Genomic DNA, 21,022 nt, shown 5'->3' on the forward strand with positions numbered 1-21,022 from the left:
AGACACATTTCAGCTCTCACCTGTGTTTGTGATTTACTCTAGGTAACCTGTGCTGCCAAAATAACCCATCATTTTCTGGTGCCGTGACCCGACGCACGGAGCACCGGTGCGGAAGGTCTTCGTCGGAGGGCTGCAAGGCGTCGTCCCACGAGAAGTCCAGGTGGCTAAATTGCTCCACTAGCCAGCTGTCTCAGCTGCGCCGGACACCTTCTTCCGACGACTCCCGTGCGATCGACTCGGTTTGAATCGCTCCCACAGGGGGGAGTTTGTAAGTTGATTTTTAATTTGCACCTTAACATCAAAAAACTCAAGACAGAGGGTATATTCTGCTGTTCAGGTTTAAAGGACGCTTTAAACTGCTGATGTAGTGTCGGGTATTGAGCCTTTGGTCCGGTATAATAACGCTATGAAATAGAATGAAATAAAGCGAAGGGTGGACAAGGTTGTAACGATTAGATTTTGCAAAATCTAAAACCACCTCCTGGGAAATAAAGAACGCCAGGCCCGGTAGTAAAAATACAGAACAGCAGAAACAAAGTGGATGAACCACACAATAAGTGGGTACAAGGAAAAATAGGCACAGAACATCATTCTTGTGCATGCCTTATTCAAACCTGAAACCTGACGGTGTTAACGAACGGTCTGAAAGGGCACTGTCTGTGCGGATTCATAGGTTTTTTCCTCGGTCATTAGATTAGGAAAGCGTATGAGCTCAAAACATAGGTGCATTAAATAGGCACCGCAGGGATACAAAAAATGTAACTCTACGATCACCGCCGTCTTAAATTTACCAAACCTAAAAGTTTAATTATAAATTAATTCCCAAGTTTTTAACTACAAACCATTTTAATGATTTCCATATTTACGTTCCTTATTATTTCTAACATCTCGCTGGTTCTACTTCTTATAATAATTTTTCTTGAAATACGTGGTATTCTCCCCGCTCATTTCACCAAACCAGTTAATAAAACCCAGTGATTGAATCGTATTGAATGGGTAACATTACATCAGTTGCGCAGTTGGAAGGAGATTCGAAATATATGTATCATAGATTCCCCGACAGTTTGAAATATATGAAAAAATGGAATAAGAAGTACAGAGTTGATGGCAAGCTGAAGGGACAGCAATGGAATGATTGAGTACGTCTGTATGAGGCTAAAGTTGTAACTGCAACAGGAAAAAATAAGGTGAAAAAGGAGGAACAGCTGCGTGTGGCCAAACTGTGGATGGAAGAGACAGAGAAAAGAAAAGCAGGTATTCAGATACAGAAAGACCGTAAAAAGGACAGTGAGAGTAGCACTGAAGAGGATGTTTATGTACTGAAGAAATTGAGCGACGAATTGTCCCTCACACTGCCCCCTCCTTATCAGGTCCACCGCCTCCTGATGGGTCTCAGCCACCGCAAGTGCCGTATCCGTCTCTCGATGGCATTGGTGGCACTTCAGCCCCGCCCCCAAAGGGCGATGCCCCTGAGATGCCTGAAAGTATTTCTACAAAAAGCAAAATGAAAATCAAGCATCCCAAACCAGAACCAGGAGTGGAAACTAGAGCCGTGACATGTAAACAGATTAAAGAAAAATCAGAGACCAGCTCAGGGGAAGATAACCCAAAATAAAATTGATGTGTGTCCAATGGTCCAAGGTCCCGCACATGACCCCCAGGTGCCTCAATATGTGTTCAGGCCCTGGTCCCTTAAGGATGTCAGAGAAGTTGCGGAACAAATTACACCCCATACTTATGATCCTGATAAATGGGTCGCAGACATGAAGGAGGTGGTTCACTCTTACCGCCTGAACGGCCATGAGCTGGGACAATTAGCTCAGGCCAGCCTTGGAAAGCATTGGCACAAGGCCCGAGGAACATTTACGGGCCGAACTGTTGATGGGGCAGTGATCCCTTATTCCAGAGATGCTAATGAGCAGTTAGACGAAGATTTTAAGACCCAATTTGAATTTTTAGCTAATTCTGTTAAACAAAACTTTCAGAAAACCTCTAAATTGACCAAATTAGCCTCAATAAAACAAAAACCTGATGAGCCCGATACCAACAACAGTTGGAGGAAAATGCTGTGTATTACCAACAAGGACACGCTCGAGGAGGCTTTAAGCCCCAAAGGCATGGCCGAGGAGCCCAGGGACATTGGCAGCCACAAAATAACAAGGATGGCCCCACCTGCTGGGTTTGTGGCGGGTCTGGCCGTATTTCACATGACTGTCCCTCAAACTCACGAGGTCGTAGTAGAGGGCGAGGTAACGGGGCGGATCTAACAGGTTCCGCGGCCAACAACGAGCAGCAGGACAGCCTGACCACACTCGCTTCAGGCAGGAACCAGGAAATGATTTTCTACAATGACTAAACACAGCCCATGAGAGGAAGGATGACACGTCTGTGGTGGCCTGCTGCGGTGCTTGGGAGTTACGCAGTGTGCTGAAAGAAAAACCTTACATTAGACTTACGGTTCAGGGACAAGCTGTTGAGTTTCTATGTGACATTGGGGCATGCAGAACTGTCGTTTCATCTGGGGTGAGGCTGCCCAAATCTAATAATAGCATTTTGGTTAAATCTGCAGACAGGGCTACCACTCGCACCCAGTTGTCCAAACCTGTGTTCGTGGAGGACCCCATAACGGGTTTGAGGAAAAGAATCCCTTTGGTTATTGCCTCTAAATGCCCACTCAATCTCCTGGGCAGAGACCTTATGTCTGAGCTAAGAATCTCCATCGTTACTATAGGGGACGGGATGCAAGCTGTTCGCATAGATGAAGAAGATTGTTACATGGAAAATGACCCTCATGACCCCATGGGAGTCTACTACTCGCTGCCAATTCCCTTTAATGAAAACTTGGCAGAATCCCAACTTCTCATGAGAACTGTGTTGCCTGTACTTAGATTTTTCCAAAATTGACATGCCCATCTCCCCACTTCATGCGACGATGGCTGTCAGGCCTGACCTTGACCAAAAATATCAGGATTCATTTTTCTCCATGTCTCCTGTCATGTTTTCCACCACTTACCTGGTCACTGATGGTGAATCATGTTCTGCTGCTTCCGTGTTGCTCCCCACAAACATTAAGCCGTTCCATGATGTGCCTACTCCACCACATATTTCTTTAACCAGAAATAGCTCTCTCTGGTGGAGGGATTTGGTTTAATAAAGCTGATAAGGCTTCAGATTTTGTCCCGGTCCAGCTCGATGTTTCTGATGAGCAGTGTTGGGAGTAACGCCGTTTAAGTATAACGGCGTTCTTTTATAGGTAACGGAATAATCTAATTAATTACTTTTCCCACTGTTGCAACGCCGTTACTGGGGACGGAAGGTTGTGCGTTACTATGTGCTTGTCGAACGTTGAGCAACAGTGTGAGGCTTTCTGACCGCCACACTTCAGCTGCAGCCAGGGAGAGAGAGGTGTCGGTAACGCACTTACAAACACGATCTTTTTCATAAATAAATCACAAACACTATATTTTTGCGAACCATTATACTACAGTTCTGAATTTTTATGTATTATCACCTATTTAAGATAAACCGTGCATAATAAGCACACTATGCTGTAAACAAGAGTGAAACTGTCCTAACACGCTGTGGTAGGATAATTCAACGAGGAAGCACGGATAGTGAGAACACCGGTCCGGTCTGCTGGAACTTAGAAAACTGAGCTGAGATACCTGACGCTGCTGTCTGGCTTCAGCACGTCCTGCATGTTTTAGATCACGAACACAGCCGATTTGTTTAATTCAGTGATGAATCACTTCGGCAGACACTTAGGAATGCTTGGAGACATTTCAGCTGTTAGCTTATGGTGTTAAAAAGACGAACGCACTGTAAGGAGATAGTTTCGCTTCTACAAACGAACAGTAGGGGGTGCTAAAAGGAAGCAACACAGCTTTAATTGGGAGGACAAATAAGCTGCAGATTTTTATGTGTGTGTGATGTAATAAAGTTACATTCAAACTAGGGCCCGACCGATATGCTTGTTTTGGGACCGATACCGATATAAAACTTTTAACAAAGGCCGATAAATCTCCGTCACAAAAAAAGAAATAAACACAAATGTTCTTAAGATTAAACCCTTCATTCTCTGCCTTTTTGATGCTAACTTATTTCTCTATTACACACCACAGAACTGTCTCAATAACTCACTAGGGTTTCCAAGTAATGCAAATAAGATTTATTTTGCAATCTCAAAAACAACAGAACACACAAACTCAGTCAGTATAAATCTAACATTCAAGTTTTTTGTTTTCTGAGTCTGTGGAGTTTTACACTTTTGTGTTTTGATCCTTTCCAAAGCCGACAGTATTAGGAAAATAAAAATAAGATACGTTAAATGACTAGTATGTGGCAATGTATAAGCCTTATGTAAAATATAAGGCTGAAAAATACAATAGATGTATTCTATTGTAGGGAGGGATGTTTATTTTCTTGTATTACGCCCCCCCCCCCCCCCTCTCCCAGCTAGGGAGAGGAGGGGGGACTCCCTGCACTACGTTTCATTGCTTTGTTGCCAACCCCCCCCTCGCCCGTCCTCAGCTGCTACAACGGTCGTGTGCTGCCAAAGCTCCGCGAAACGGGGACCGCCTTCATTCGTCGCCCTTGTTATCCTATTCTATAGGCCACATGGGCCGCCGAAGCGCTGCACGCCGGAGCTCCACCCGCACCGTGCAGCGATCGTTTCGGCATCTGCACTATTTTTTTCACGAGCCACGGGTGAACCGCGTGAGTTTGAAAAGACTGCTGAAGAAGAGCGGAGGAAATTGAGAATATTCTAGAATGTCTACCAGAAAAAGGCCAATGTTACTTACTTACTGCCCTGGATGACTTAAGGGGAAGATGGCAGTTTGAGTCTTATTTTCTGATATTTGGACACCGGGCCTCAGATTGGAAAACAGCAATGCAGCTCTAAAACTAGGGATGGGTACCGAATTCGGTACCTTTTAAGGCACCGACCGAATTCCATAGTACCGACTGAGTACCGATTCATGTCATAAGAAACGGTGCCTTGTTTCGGTACTTGTGCCATGCACTGGCGCAAGAGCGTAACGTCGTCAGTCACTGTGAGTGAGCTGTAAACAAAGCAGCAGAGGAAGCATTCTGAAGTTTGGGTCCACTTCACTAAATGGGATGGGTAACTGGGTGATGATGAAAGCAACAACAATGATCCAAGTGAGGCAACATCATCTTAATCTGCTCCAGTATGCTAATGAAATGTTTAAGATAATGTTAGCTTGATATGTTAGCTTCCGGTCAGCTAATGGTGTGTTCGCTTTCTTCTCAGAACGCCGAAAGTCGACTAGAAGAAAGCGAACGCACTCTAAAGTTTGGCTTCACTTGACTAAACGCGATGGGCTGTTGGGTGATGATGAAACCAGCGACAACAATCTGAGTATGAGGCATCTTAATCTGCTTCAGCAGCAAAATAAGCTTGATAGTTTAGTTTTGTTTACATAGCTAATGGTGCGTTCACTTTCTCCTCGGAAATTCCAATTTCCGAGTAGAAAAAATAAACAGTTTGAGAATGAATGGCAAAAGGAATGAAGATACACAGTAAATTTATTTCAGAGGGCATAGAAGAGGAACAGGAGTACATGGAGCTGTGTTTGTTTTTGCGTCATTTAGAAAAAGTTGTTAAAGGTTTTCATATTGAATACTTTTGTAAAACACTGCAATGATAAAATACAAACAGTTGTATGTTATTTATCATGATATTTATCAAATATGGTTATATATTGGGAAAATAAAATAAATTTATTTTAAAAAGCAATTTAAATAATTATTAAACACTCAAAAGTATTGAAAATTGGTACCATTAAGTACCAGTATCGATTCGTAGGTACCGGGAACTGGTGTCATATCGATTCAAATGCCAAAGGTACCCATCTCTATCTACCACTGTCTTGCAACGTGGATTTTATCATCACAATTTACACAAGCCATGAGGACCATCTGTCATGTCATGAAGTTGCTAATGCTAACGGTTAACTTAAACTAGCTGAGACATATTTGACAATTAACCCATTCACTGCCATTGATGACAAAAGTCGTCATTTTAAATCTAACAAATCGTCATTTGCATTTTTTACTGTGTGGGTGTCGGAACGAGCCCCCGCTCCATGAGAACAAACATCCCAGCTCTAATGCCAAACTTCACCCGCGTGCATCACACGTAAATTGATCAGGAAGTAGAAAATCCATGTGTTGGGCCACTGCTGTAAAAAAATAAAAGTGAGTTGCGAACCGGAAAAGCTTCTGCCGATCACAATTCGACAGCGGGTTATGAAAGAACGGATAATGCTCGAAACGCGGGGATTCTTTTTGATGTAAGAGGTGAGTCTCCTCTTTGTTTTGGTAGTTTTGGTGTTGACATCATCCTAGCACGCAACATTCTGTGACTCTTAAAAGCACAGTAAAAATGCTGAAAAATGCTGGCAGCGAAAGTCTTTTCTGATCAGGAAACGGCTGCAGTGAATGAGTTAAAAAAACCTGTTCACCCAAAAAACAAGATCGGTGAATCCATGAATTCCATGAGATCACAGTGACATAGATCTGTAAGGAATTTCAAACCCTAGAGCAGGGGTAGGGAACCTATGGCTCGTGAGCCGTATGTGGCTCTTTTGATGACTGCATATGGCTCTCAGATAATTCACAGAAACCACAGTGTTAAACATAAAAAACATTCTCGTGCATTTTAACATTTAGGTGTAGGAGACTATTTTCATCTTCAGCCTGTATAAAGTAACAATTATGATCAGAAATACTCATTAAAAATAGCTTAGGTGTGTTCTTGCTGTGTCTTTCTAAATCCATGCTTTCGTTCTTTTTAAACACAGAAACAGTTTTGTTTACCTGTTTTGTAGCTACAGTTTCGCCCACGGCTGCCGGCTTCTTCAGGCTGACGATAAACGGAGAAGGAAGTGACGCGCCACCATCAGCGTCAGCCTGAAGAAGCCGGCAGCCGTCGGCGAAACGGTAGCTACAAAACAGGTATACAAAACTGTTTCTGTTTTTAAAAAGAACGAAAGCATGGATTCATTAAAAATAGTTTTTTCAGTCAACCACACTGTTAAATGAGTTACTTGTGACCTGAGTGGACACTCATGTGTCTTTTTAAAGTTGCCTTTTGGCTAAATCTTTTTCCACAGACCTCACAGGGAAAAGGCTTCTGACCTGAGTGGATACTCATGTGTCTGTTTAAAGTTGCCTTTTGGCTAAATCTTTTTCCACAGACCTCACAGGGAAAAGGCTTCTGTCCTGTGTGGACTCTCATGTGACTGTTTAAATTTGTCTTTTGGCTAAATCTTTTTCCACAGAACTCACAAGCAAAAGGCTTCTGTCCTGTGTGGGCTATTATGTGAGTGTTTAACGTTGTCTTAAGCTTAAATCTTTGACCACAGAGCTCACAGGCAAAAGGCTTCGATTCTGTGTGGACTCTTGTGTGACTGTTTAGGTATATCTTTTGGCTAAATCTCTTTCCACAGAGTTCACATGCAAAAGGCTTCTGTCCTGTGTGGACACTCATGTGACTGTTTAAATTTGTCTTTTGGTTAAATCTTTTTCCACAGAGCTCACAGGCAAAAGGCTTCTGTCCTGTGTGGACATGCATATGTCTGCTTAAAGTTCCCTTTAGTCTAAATATTTTACCACATAGTTCACAGGTAAAAGGCTTCTGTCCTGTGTGGACTTGTACGTGTCTGTTTAAAAGTGATTTTGTGCTAAATCTTTTTCCACATAGCTCGCAGGCAAAGGGCTTCTGTCCTGTGTGGAGTCCCATGTGACCGTTTAAATGTGTCTTTTGGCTAAATCCTTTTCCACAGAGCTCACAAGGAAAAGGCTTCTGTCCTGTGTGGACTTTCACGTGTCTGTTTAAAAGTGATATTGTGCTAAATCTTTTTCCACAGTCACCACAACTAAATGATTTTAGTTCTTTCTGGAGTTTCCTGCATGAGTCTACATGTTGATCCACTCTGACACATTTCTTTTTACCCAAACAGCCTGGCGGCCTTACTGCTGAATGACCTGACACTCTCACATGTTTCCGTAGAGACCACTTGTGGAGAAATTGTTTACCACACTCAGGGCAGCTAAAGGATTTGTTAACAGTGTTAACATGTGACTCAGACCTGCTCTCATTGTCTCCATCTGCAGTTTCAGGCCCAGAGTCTGACAGCTCAGAGTCTAGATTCACATCATCCTCTCCACTAACTTCAGTCTCTGACGAATTGGATGTCTGTTTGTGAAGGTTCAGATCTGGGCTCCTGCAAGTTTCCACTGTCAACTGATCAGCTGAGCAGCTGGTTAGAAAATCTTTGTCTTCTATTTGCTGCTGATGAAGTTGTGAGGAAAGAGGTTTCTCTTCTTCATCCTCACTCTTTATAGAAACTGCAGTTAAAGGAAACCTGGAAGCATCAGTCTCCTCTTTCAAACAGAGATGCTCTTCCTCCACACTGGCCCGAAGTACTTCCTGTTCCTCCTTGATGTGGAGGTGTTCCGAGTCCTGCTGGTCCACACTAGCACTCTGTTCTTCAGGAGCTTCTTCTTTAACTGGCACCACCTCTTTAACATCTGTAGGAAAGACAGAAACATGACATGAATTACGGATCGCTGTGATTTTATATTCACAGTAGTGACTGTACAGTAGTATTATTGCTTTTAGTTGGTGAGATCAGAACTGACTCAGAGGACAGGAAATAACTTTGTGAGGTGAATTTACAAAGATTAAAAATACTAAAAAACTCAAATTCATCAGATTTTTCTAACACACTGACAACATGAATCACTTATTTCACGTATTTATTTCACACAAAAACACCATAAAAACTGATCTATCTCCTGATGTGGGATAATCAGTACTTTAAAGTATAATTCTTGGCTATATTTTAAGTGCATGGTTAGGGTTTAGGAGGCAGACGCAAAATAGATCAGGAGCAAACTGACCTGTTGCTGGTCTCAGTTCATTTTGCTGCAGTTAATCTACAACCCTTCTGTAAGTAGGCATGGGTACCAACGCTCAGAACTTGTTTGGTAACGACCAAAAGCAATCAGTAGGTACTGGTTCCGCAAAAAATCATATTTCTCGGTGCAACATTTTGGTAGTTTTTCAATAAAATGTCCCTGTGACTGTGGCGCTCCATTTCTCTCACCGCTGCGCCGCATCACGAGTCGCGCGGACGAGATGAGCTAGTTTACTCGCACACAGCCCCTCCTCTCCCTTTTAACACTCCTGCAAATTAAATGAGGTACAAGTTGAAAATGCTGAAAAAATCTAAAGGTCAGCTGCATTTTGAATAGGTTAACGGGAACAGAGCACAATTAAACATGTGTAACAATATTTGTGGCTTAGGGTTTGGGTTAGCGAATAACAGGAATACCAGCAATTTGTCAAAGCAACTCATCGCGTTTGGATCAGGTATGAATTCAACTTGTGAGCTGAAGCAAACCCGAAGCATGCCCGAGTTTACAGCCTTCATCCTCGGCTGCATCAGCAAAAAGGGGAAGCCGGCATCAACAACATCACAGAAAGTTCCAGAGGTAAGCAATAATAAACAAAGAATAAAAGCATAAATACGCCATAAAACAAACTTCCCTGCAGTTGGTTTACCTAGCATCAGTTTAGAACGCTTCTTATTATCGACTTATAGCGTTAGCTATAGCATCAGCACTACTGAAAGGCTAATCTGCTGATTCTCACATTTAGTGTAACTGTTAACCCCTCACAGGAAGCTGAAGCAGCAAGCACAAAGGTGTGTAAACTATCCGCGTCTACCTCATTTTTGAGATGCTATCAAGATGAAAATTATGATTTATCTAATATTTCCCTCCTGAACTTAAATTCAATACAAACAGAAGCGATCCACGCTGTCAGCCCTGCCAGAAAAAGCATACATGCTAATTATTCTGAAAACCCACTAGAACTCAAGTTTATACAGTTTTTTTAATTTGTTTCCTATTTTGGGAATTAAATATGTTTTTTTCCCAAGTTTTTAGATAAGATGTTAGTATTTTGTACACCAAAATAGTTTGCACTTTATCTTCACTATTAACTGTTGTTTTGCACAAAAATGTAAATACTACCTTTTTATTGAATGCAAATATTTAAATCTTGAGCCTTTAATGTTAGCACTGAAAGTTTGTTGTGATTTTTGCTTAAATTAAATAAAACAACTTTAAGTATTTGCTATTTTCTCTTAGAATTATACATATAGGTACCAATAAAGTATTGTTAAAGTAGTAGCGTCTGTTTGAGTTTTTAAATACCATTTATCTCATGTATGTCCATGATGTTTGTTCCTCGTTCTGACGATTCACCCACATTTACACACAGTCACCCACAGTTTTGGAACATTATGTTTCAGTTCAAAGTCACGCAGTAGCTATCTTACCACACCACATCCAGGGTTTCCCCCAGCGCTTTGCTTGCTCACCTGCCAGGCTAAGCGTCATGCCCCGCCCCCCTCCCCGACCCTACCGTGTCCACTGACACGAATGCCGCAGTGAAACTAGAGCCCTCCATCAGCTGATACTGGTGAGAAACAGCAGTGGAACATGTGCCCGCTCTCACGGAGGAGCGCGCAACCTCCTCCCCCCCCCTCCCCCCGGTCGGCCAAAGCCGCCAGGCTTAACTCATTTTCTGGGGGAAACCCATCAACATATATATGGACAAAGGGATTCCATAGACTCCAATAACACGTTTTTGAGGCCAAATGGGAGGTGGACACCACCGCCATTTTGACCGTGTCACAGGTTCCGTCCAGCCCAGACAATTCCACAAAAGGGAAGAGAGGTGGAGCTGAGGGTGGGGCTGTAAGGCTGGGATCAACTGACGACACCCGGTCGAACTAGCTACAAGCTAACCTGAAGCTAACCCAAAGCTAACACGTGGGTGGGAGCTAAGCTAACGGAGGTAGCTACCTAGCCACAACCGGAGTTAACTGTGCACAACACCAGAGCTTCTGAGTCAGAGATACGCCGGGCTGACCGCTGGGTAAAACCGGGTGGAACACAGAGGTCTCAGAGACCTCCACAAGCCGGCAGCCGCACAGCAGACAAGCGCCGCTGCGGTCAGAGATGTGTTGAGCTGCCGCTGAGGAGAACCGGGTGGAAAACATCGGTTTCAATCTGAGAGCTCCACAAGCCGGCAGCCCAAGCGCCGCGGCGATCAGAGATGTGCCGAGCTGCGGGGAGGGGACCAAACCGATAGTCAGAACCCAGCTCCACCAACATGTTATATTTCAACCCATTTTCTAAAGTGCAGCATTATGTTAAATGCACTGGGTTTTACCCTATTACATTTACATTTCATGGTTAAACAGTACATGTTTAATAGTGCTGTGCTGAAAAAATCGATTCTCTGATTCTGAATCGATTCTTATATAAATTCATAAAGATCGATTCATACGTCCAAAGATCGATTTAACCATTTAACAGTGTCTGGCTCTTGTACAGCTAAAATATAAAAGAAGTTCAGAGGCGTGGGTGATGATAGAGGGTTAATATGGTGCAGCGACCTTCTCCCGCCCACCGTCATGTGACTGAATTCACGCATGCGTGCTAGGTGTGAAGATATTTTTAAAAATGGCGTCGGATACTAGTAGCGACGTTAGCCATGCGCTCGGTTTGAAAACACCAAAAACTCTTAAAGCTGCGGTCTGGCAGCATTTTGGTTTCAGAACGGACAAAGAGAAAGGTCAGCTTGACAAAAGCAAAGTGATTTGCAAGGCATGCCAAATGGAGGTGAAATATTGCGGAAATACAACCAATCTCAACAATCGCATTTTCCGACATCACCAAGATCTTGCGTGCAAGCCGTCCACTGGTCTGCAGCAGATGAAATTCAAGGAATCTCTACAACTACCGGCTAATTCTACACGTTCTCACAAAATAACGAGGCGATAGCGGGCTTCATTTGCAAGCGCCCATATTCTGTCGTTGAAAACGAGGGCTTCAAGCGGCTAATGAAAGTAGCGGAGCCGCAATATGTTATGGTTTCGCGCAAACGTCTTTCAGAAGAAGTCATCCCAAACATGCACCAGTCGGTGAAAGAAAATGTGAAAAGTAAGCTTCAGTCAGCAGAGAGAGTGGGCATTACAACGGATACCTGGACATCTGTGGCTACGGAATCGTACATGAGTTTGACGACACACTACATTGACGAGGAGTGGAACCTCAACTCGTACGCATTACAGACCACAGAAGTTGAAACTGACCATCGTTCTGCCAGTCTAGCAGAAATGTTGACCGCAGCGATGGAGGAGTGGGGCTGATGAGCAAAGATCCTGCTATGGTGACCGACAATGCGGCTAATATGATTGGTGCTGTTGAGATGATGGGGTTAACATGTCGCGTGCCCGTCCCATTTACCGGTTCCTTTAAAACCTAGTTCCGTTAGAACTTATGAGACGGTGCATCCATCAGGGTTCGATGGGGATGTCGGTGAGTATTATGGTATTAGATCCTGGTTTGGGCATCCTAAGTTAGAATCATATCTTTTATTTTAAAGGTGAAATAATATGTAAGACCTTTCCTTCTGTAGTAGCTCACTTCTTTTTAAGCAATCCCGTTATCTTAAGGTTTCTTTATATTAATCTGTCACAAACCGTAAAGTAAGTCCTGATAATTCCAGAACCCATAATTAATGTGCTTACCTCTGTGCAATTAATGATCAGAGCCCCCACTCGTGAAGCTTTAGAGAAAACCTGAAAGAATCAGGATTATGTTTCTTTTTCAAAAAAGGTTTATTACAAAATCAAAATACAAAAATGGGTAGATGAAAAAACAACTGCTATCCCCCACGGAGGAATTAGTTCAAAATGATTAAATAAGAGTTAGTTTACACCAGCTCTTGTCTTCTCAGAATCTCCCCAAAACTCTCCCTCTCTCTCTCTCTCTCCTAAGAGTCTCTTCTGTCATCCCCCATCCAGGCTTGGACGGGGGATGACCCCTCCAAATCTGCTCTGTCTCTTCTTGTCCTCTGCCCCAGCTGCTGTCCGCTCTCCCAATCTCTCTCTGCTGTTCAGAGCTGTTCTTATATACCCTTCCTGGACCAGCTTAAGGTCAAGGGGTCATTTACCAGATACACACTTTGTAGCTCAACACAAAACATTCGGTGTCATTTTCACTACATGCAGCATTCTTCTTAACACAGGTCATTACATCATCTTTTGCAGCATTCTTCAGTTTCTCTCCAATGTTCCCGAGAGGGCTTCTGGATCTGATGGGCTTGTCTTCACTCTGTTCTCCTCCAATCCCATCTTTCCAAGCCAGGGGTGGGGCAAAGAGGTGGGGTCAGTCTCCTGACCCTTCGCCCAGTTCTGTCCTCTCGTCCCTGTGACCCTTGTGTGACCCTTGTTTCTGACCACAGTTTTTTTGACCTGCAGCCCAACTCCTGTCGACTGGCTGATTTTGCTCGCACAAGCCAGTCCAGTGTGGCTCACCTTCTGACCCCGTACTTGCCACTGTCTTTGGCATGTGGGACTCGCAACATCACCCATGCGAGAAAAATCTAGCCAGGGGACTGCAACAGCCTTCTTTGGGGTGGGGCTGCCTCCTCCTCTGGATCATCTTCATCTCCAGTCTCAGACCCAGAGTCTGACAGCTCAGAGTCCAGATACACACCATCATCATCATCATCATCACTCACTTCAGTCTCTGAAGAACCAGATGTTTGTTCATGAGGGTTCAGAACTGGGTTCCTGCTTCTCCACCAGTTTCTGCTGCCATCTGGTCAGCTGAGCTGCTGGTTGGAACATCTCAGTCTCCTCCTTCAAGCAGAGACTCTCTCCCTCCAGACTGGAGACATTTTTTACTGCAGAGCTTCAAATATTCTCCTCACACACCTGAACAGCAACAAGCTAATTCTGCTTGCAGCTGCTGGTGGGAAGCTTACGCTAAAAACTATAAAGTGTGGCAAGGTGGATAAATGAGGGCCCGGTCGGGATTCGATCCCCAGACCTCCGGGGTGGGAGTCATACGCTCTAACCACTCAGCCAAAGGGACATCCCCTTAACCAGCTGGCCAGGGCGCATGATCAATCAAGACATTGTGACAGAACGCTCACACTGTCACACCTTCCCCCCTCTTTCCACAAGCGCGTCCTCGTACATCCGCGCAGGGTGCCACAAACTTCACATCCATGGACCTACTTGACAGTACTACATGGATCCTGCCAACAACACCAAATGTGGCAAGGTTAAAAATGCTTACGCCTTATTAGTGTAGCTGTCTGTCAGGTCAGAGTCATACGGAGCTGTTAGTTCAGGACTCTCCCTTCTCAACAGAACTAGTAGGGGGAGGGGTGATGTCACCACATCCTGCTTGTCTGTTGTTGCTCAGCTGACTGAGTGCTTTTTCACTGTTCAGCTGTGGCTTCTCACATCTGCAGGCTGCCGAGAGCGGAAGCTAGGTGCTTGTTTCAAGCAGATCCTCTTAAAACAAAGTTTAATTGGAGCAGAGTTCCAATGCTTCCAGTTATAAGTCCGTCCTTTACAGGCGGCACGGTTTCTCCCCTCACGGAGCCCTTAAGCACAGAGGTTCACACATTACACATGTTCCCGGCTTCTAGCCTCCCCATTGCGCGTAACGATACACATTTGCAGATTCTATGAAGCCCGGAAACATAGCCACTTTACAATCTTTAACAGAATCCCCCTTCGTTAGCAAAATTAGGCCCGTAGCACCTGGGATCTTACAAGTCATTTCTTCACTAGATTTTGGCCCAGCCATGACGTTTAATCGCATCTCACTTGTGCCTCAGCACCTGGACAGCGCTCCGCTGCGGCTTGAGCCGTTCCGGCCTCGTTCTGAAAGCTCCGGTTACAGGATACTGCTAAAACGCTTTGTGGTTCACCTTGAAATGTCGCTATTTCTCCGGTGACAAATCTCACATTAAGGAGAACATTTTCCGGTTTTACCGTTAAAGATCTATCTGCCATGGCTGGTTGAAAGTTTCTCTTTTTTATTATTTATTTTATTTTTATTCGTTTTCACGTCTTATTCTTTATTCTTACTCTTTATTCCTTTTTATTTTTTGCCTAGCTTTTATCCTTGGCTTTTCTTACGTCGGAAAGCCGTGATTTCTTTATACCTCTTTGAGTTAATCTTCCGTTCTCCCAAATTTCTTTCCTTTTCGAGAAATTGGTGCGGTTTTCACTCCAAGGTTATAAGCGTATCAGATCCATGGTGCGTAAGCTTTTATCAGCCTAAAAGACATAGTTCTACGTCGAATAGTCCGGTATCTAATATTTGAACCTTCGCCGATTAGCCCCACGTTTGGCGCGCCATGTCGCAAACGTGGCATTTGTCGTGCCCCACGTTGGGAAGCCATGTCGCGTGCCCGTCCCATTTACCGGTTCCTTTAAAACCTAGTTCCGTTAGAACTTATGAGACGGTGCATCCATCAGGGTTCGATGGGGATGTCGGTGAGTATTATAGTATTAGATCCTGGTTTGGGCATCCTAAGTTAGAATCATATCTTTTATTTTAATGGTGAAATAATATGTAAGACCTTTCCTTCTGTAGTAGCTCACTTCTTTTTAAGCAATCCCGTTATCTTAAGGTTTCTTTATATTAATCTGTCACAAACCGTAAAGTAAGTCCTGATAATTCCAGAACCCATAATTAATGTGCTTACCTCTGTGCAATTAATGGTCAGGCCCCACTCGTGAAGCTTTAGAGAAAACCTGAAAGAATCAGGATTATGTTTCTTTTTCAAAAAAGGTTTATTACAAAATCAAAATACAAAAATGGGTAGATGAAAAAACAACTGCTATCCCCCACGGAGGAATTAGTTCAAAATGATTAAATAAGAGTTAGTTTACACCAGCTCTTGTCTTCTCAGAATCTCCCCAAAACTCTCCCTCTCTCTCTTTCTCTCCTAAGAGTCTCTTCTGTCATCCCCCATCCAGGCTTGGACGGGGGATGACCCCTCCAAATCTGCTCTGTCTCTTCTTGTCCTCTGCCCCAGCTGCTGTCCGCTCTCCCAATCCCTCTCTGCTGTTCAGAGCTGTTCTTATATACCCTTCCTGGACCAGCTTAAGGTCATGGGGTCATTTACCAGATACACACTTTGTAGCTCAACACAAAACATTTGGTGTCATTTTCACTACATGCAGCATTCTTCTTAACACAGGTCATTACATCATCTTTTGCAGCATTCTTCAGTTTTTCTCCAATGTTCCCGAGAGGGCTTCTGGATCTGATGGGCTTGTCTTCACTCTGTTCTCCTCCAATCCCATCTTTCCAAGCCAGGGGTGGGGCAAAGAGGTGGGGTCAGTCTCCTGACCCTTCGCCCAGTTCTGTCCTCTCGTCCCTGTGACCCTTGAGTGACCCTTGTTTCTGACCACAGTTTTTTTGACCTGCAGCCCAGCTCCTGTCGACTGGCTGATTTTGCTCGCACAAGCCAGTCCAGTATGGCTCACCTTTTGACCCCGTACTTGCCACTGTCTTTGGCATGTGGGACTCGCAACAAACACACATTGGCTGTTTTGCACACATCATAAACCTCGCCTCACAAACCGGTCTCAAACTCCCAAATATCGCACGCCTGCTTGGGAGAGTGAGGCACATTGTAACGTTCTTCCATCGCAGCACAACAGCCAGCTGCATCTTGAAAGAAAAGCAGAAACTATTGCAGCTTAAACAACACAAGCTCACACTTGATGTTGTGACCAGATGGAATAGTGCACTGGAAATGCTGGAACGTTTTCTGGAGCAGCAGCCCGCTATCTCTGCTGCTCTGCTCTCACCTGAAGTCCGCAGAAATGACAAAGACTTGTGCAGTCTGAAAGAGGAAGACATAACTGATGCTAGTAGTCTGGCCCCGGTGTGATCAACCAGTTTCTGCGGGAATGTGACGGCGGAACTGGTTCGCAGCAGCGCGAGTCCCCCCCCCCCCCCCCCCCCCCACGCCTATCTAATAGCGTCGCGTTTACGATTTTATAGACTTTTTTTTACGAGCTTAGGGCATGTCTAGCCTGTGTAATAATCCGGGGCTTGGGTGAATCACTTTTGAAAAGGTTTTAACTTACCCGGACACCGAGCTCTCTCCCTCCTCGCTGATGATTCGGCATGCTTGTTTAAGACGCTGCATCATCACCGTAGTACTCCCGTGCCATGCTGAGTCTGACCTACAAACGTTGCAGGTAACGAATGTCTTCGCCTGATTTAACTGAAAATGCTCCCAAACTTTAGAAGTTTTTACTTTTTTAGGTCTCGCTGCTTCTGCCATGTTCCTCTTCCAAACACCTGCCGGCTCTCCCTCGCGCTGATCTGACTTGGTTCGGTCTGCGCCCAACGGCGGGCGGGGGAGGGGGCTTTTGGAAGAGTTGTGTGACACAACGAATTGATGACGCAATTCGTTGCCAACGCTTTTAGTAATCGATTTTCATCGAATTTATCGATTCGTTGTTGCAGCCCTACTTTTTATATTGCTATAGTTTTACTCATCTAAATGTGTGTACTGAAGGGATCTTCATTACAGGGGTACAGCACTTTAAATAAATACTTGCACTTTGGTGAAGGCACTTCAGCACTTTATTTAGCACTGCACTTTAAGCATCAACTTGCACATCAAGAAGTTTATAATTGAGTATTTAGCATTTTAATAATTAGGATGTGGCCTTTGTTCCAGGTCCTGCACAGGCGCTCCTCGTGGAGAATTGTGGTGACTGCCTGTGAGGACAGAGGATTGTTAATGGGGAAAAAGGTCTACTGATCTTCAGCTTTAAGCAAAGGCAGTGTACATTTGAATTTAGGAAGTGAGTGCAAAGAGGTTGCTGAAGTGTTTCTCACCTGTTTCTTTGTCCTCTACAGGGTGTTTGGGCAAATGTTTCCCTCAGGGTCCAGACACTCTGCTAAGGTTCCGGAGAGGCCATAGGAGGAGGGTGTGGTGGGTTTTATATGTAGTTTCTTGTTGTTGTAAAATTTATATGTATTAAAAATCTTAATAAAAGTAGCTAGAAAAGTGTTTTGTACTTAAAATGGTTGAATAGGTGGTATAACAGATTGAAGAGGTAGTGGTTAAACTCCCCTGTGGGTGGAAGATGGTTTAGTCCAGGTGACGGCTGAAACGTTTTAAGGCTGCAGAAACAGATGAGAGGGATGCTTTGTTTGGCATGTGCTGGAATAAACTGTTGCTACCTCCACCTTATGCTGCCTCCGTCATCTTCACCGTAAATCCAACCGCAACGGCCGTGTTTACGACAATGTGTGTAACGCTGCTGCTACACGGCTATTTCCCAGCCTCGGATCAATAAAGCACATCTGTCTGTCTGTGATGAGAGGGAGGCAGCTGAGGTTGGCCCTAATGGTTCTGGACACTTTCCTGATGAGGGACTCAAGATTAAGATGAGAATCCGAAACCAAAGAGAGTCTGTAGTGTCCAGAACACACACACACACACACACACACACTAGTACCTGTGTCCATGCTGTCCAGAACACACACACACACACACACACACACACACACACACACTAGTACCTGTGTCCATGCTGTCCAGAACACACACACACACACACACACACCAGTACCTGTGTCCATGCTGTCCAGAACACACACACACACACACACACACACACACACACACACACACACACACACACACACCAGTACCTGTGTCCATGCTGTCCAGAACACACACACACACACACACACACACACACACACACACACACACACACACACACACACACACACACACACACTAGTACCTGTGTCCATGCTGTCCAGAACACACACACACACACACACACACACACACACACACACACACACACACACACACACACACACACACACACACACCAGTACCTGCGTCCATGCTGATGAAGCAGTCCCAGCTGATGGATGATCCTGAAGTGGTAGCAGGTTTTCTTTAGCCGTGTTTAGCTAACAGCTGCAATAGAAACAAAGCAGGAGAGCTGATTAAGATGCTGCTTCAGAACAACGCAGGAGATTAAAGATCCAACGCTTTGGTTCTGATCAGCTGAGGACACATCCAGTCTGGAAAAGAGGACCTTTGCTCACCAGAGTTCACGGACTAGAGCTAACCGCTTTTTCCTCCAGAGTCACATTCAGATTCGGGCCTTTTCCGTCGGAGAGTGTGAGCAGGATGGATGAGAGAGCGAGCAGCGATCCTGCATCATGACCAACTCAGATGAGCGAGTCTGATAGAGGGAACCTCTTCAATCTGATGAAAGCAGCAAAACGAGCGCGTTTCTCAGAGAGGCCAAAGGAACAGCAGCAGATCCAGAGGGCAGGAAGTCTAGAGAAAAGCTTTTCTCACCCATCACCTGCTTCTGGAGCTCCGATTGTCACGAAGACCGCAGAATAGCTTCTCTGCTTCTGGAAAGAACTCCACCAAGTTGTTGAGGAGGAGAAGAAAGTTTCCACAGCCTGGTGAGAAGATTTCTGCAGCAGCAGCAGTTAGTCGCTTTAGCTGATCAACTCTCCCAGAGACTGAAGTGAAGACATTTTTACTGCAGAGCCTCAAATCTTCTCCTCACACACCACAACAACAACAAGCTAGCTCTGCTAGCAGCTTCCGGTTTCTGCTGCTTCCGGTGGTCCGTGACCAGCGTAAAGGTGCGCTAGCGCCACCTGCTGGATAAACATTTATTCCGTTCCACAGACCTGTGTTCAGTTTAGTTAAAGACAGCTAATTTTTCCATCAGTTAGAATATTTCTGTTATTTTCAAGCAATTTCTTCAAAAGTCTTGAAAAAAAAGTCAAATACATTTGCCTTTACAATGTTATATCATCTGAATCTGACCAAATGTCTTCATTTGTATTCTATCCTATCACCAAAGGAATAATGCTGATCATGATATATGTTCCACATATAATCAATTGCATACATAATATATGCTAATGAAATACTCAAGGAGCAGCGGTTCTACTCCGAGTCCCCCCCGAATGTCCGAGCTCCTCACCCTATCTCTAAGGATGAGCCCGGCCACCCTATGGAGGAAACTCATTTCGGCCGCTTGTGTAATAAAAGACAATTGAATCTTAGAACATCTTAGGTGTGTTCTTGCTGTGTCGTGGTTCTAATTCCATGCTGTCGTTCTTTTTTAAAACACAGAAACAGTTTTGTTACCTTTTTTTCTGCTACGTTTCGTCTGCGGCTGCAGACTTCCTCAGCCTGACGCTGATGGTGGCGCGTCACTTCCTTCTCCATTTATCCGCGGGCAGCAGAGGACGTTGTCGCCCTCTGCTGCCCGCTTTCCCCTCTCCGACGATGCGGTCCCATGCTGGAAATCATACCAAAAGGACAAACAGCAACACTAACACAACACTTAAATAACATTGACGACACAGGCAACATAAAGTTCACATAGGAGTCAGAAACAGAAGGCAGCATAGCTTTTATGGACATGAACATAACCAGGCAGACCGACGGGACCCTAAACATAAACACATACAGGAAACCAACACACACAGACCAATATCTATTATGGACATCAGAACACCCCACCATACACAACATGTCAGTAATCAGAACATTATATCACCGAGCAAACATGGTAACAGAAGAGAGAGACCGTAAACAAGAAGACAAACACATACAACACGCTTTAAAGACCTGCAGATACCCGACATGGGCAATAAACAAAGGAAAACAACAAACAACAACAGAAAGAAAAGAACAACCAAAGCAAAGAACCAGAAACCCAGAAAGACAAGAACCAGAACCAGTGATAACCCTACCATACATCAGAGGCATAACAGAAGAAATAAGAGCAACAATGAAAAAACACAACATAAACACACCAACAAAGCCATACACAACAGTTAGAAACAGACTAGTACACCCAAAAGACAAAATACCAGCTGGACTTAAATGTGGAGTCATTTACGAAATCCCATGCAAACTCTGCAATAAAACACACATAGGAGAAACCGGACGCCAACTCAACACACGAACAATAGAACACAGAAAGGAGTGCGAGAAAGAAACAAGTCAAACACACAAGGGCAGCAAAAGAAGAAGCAGAAAGCACAATAAAGAAGTCAGCCGTAACAGATCACT

General features: G+C 44.3%; 1 protein-coding gene across 3 annotated transcripts; it reads right to left on the reverse strand.

Annotated features, from left to right (window-relative positions):
- Window positions 1–5,532: 5,532 nt before the first annotated feature.
- LOC129160642 (gastrula zinc finger protein XlCGF57.1) lies at window positions 5,533–19,981 on the reverse strand. Of its 3 annotated transcripts, none has more exons than XM_054737590.2 (4): window positions 19,277–19,977; window positions 19,018–19,180; window positions 18,802–18,886; window positions 5,533–8,559 (listed from the first exon to the last, which is right to left on the reverse strand). In XM_054737590.2, exons 3-4 carry the CDS (start codon window positions 18,809–18,811, stop codon window positions 7,070–7,072), a joined length of 1,500 nt encoding a protein of 499 aa, XP_054593565.2. In that variant the 5' UTR covers window positions 18,812–18,886; window positions 19,018–19,180; window positions 19,277–19,977; the 3' UTR covers window positions 5,533–7,069. The 3 variants fall into 3 exon arrangements, 1 of the variants encoding a protein (XP_054593565.2); XR_011519172.1 differs by lacking the exon at window positions 5,533–8,559 and adding exons at window positions 16,886–17,661; window positions 17,782–18,069 and having other exon boundaries at window positions 19,018–19,981; XR_011519171.1 differs by lacking the exon at window positions 5,533–8,559 and adding an exon at window positions 16,886–18,069 and having other exon boundaries at window positions 19,018–19,977.
- Window positions 19,982–21,022: the final 1,041 nt, after the last annotated feature.

Source organism: Nothobranchius furzeri, chromosome 2, assembly GCF_043380555.1.
Source record: "Nothobranchius furzeri strain GRZ-AD chromosome 2, NfurGRZ-RIMD1, whole genome shotgun sequence".
Lineage (NCBI taxonomy): Eukaryota > Metazoa > Chordata > Actinopteri > Cyprinodontiformes > Nothobranchiidae > Nothobranchius > Nothobranchius furzeri.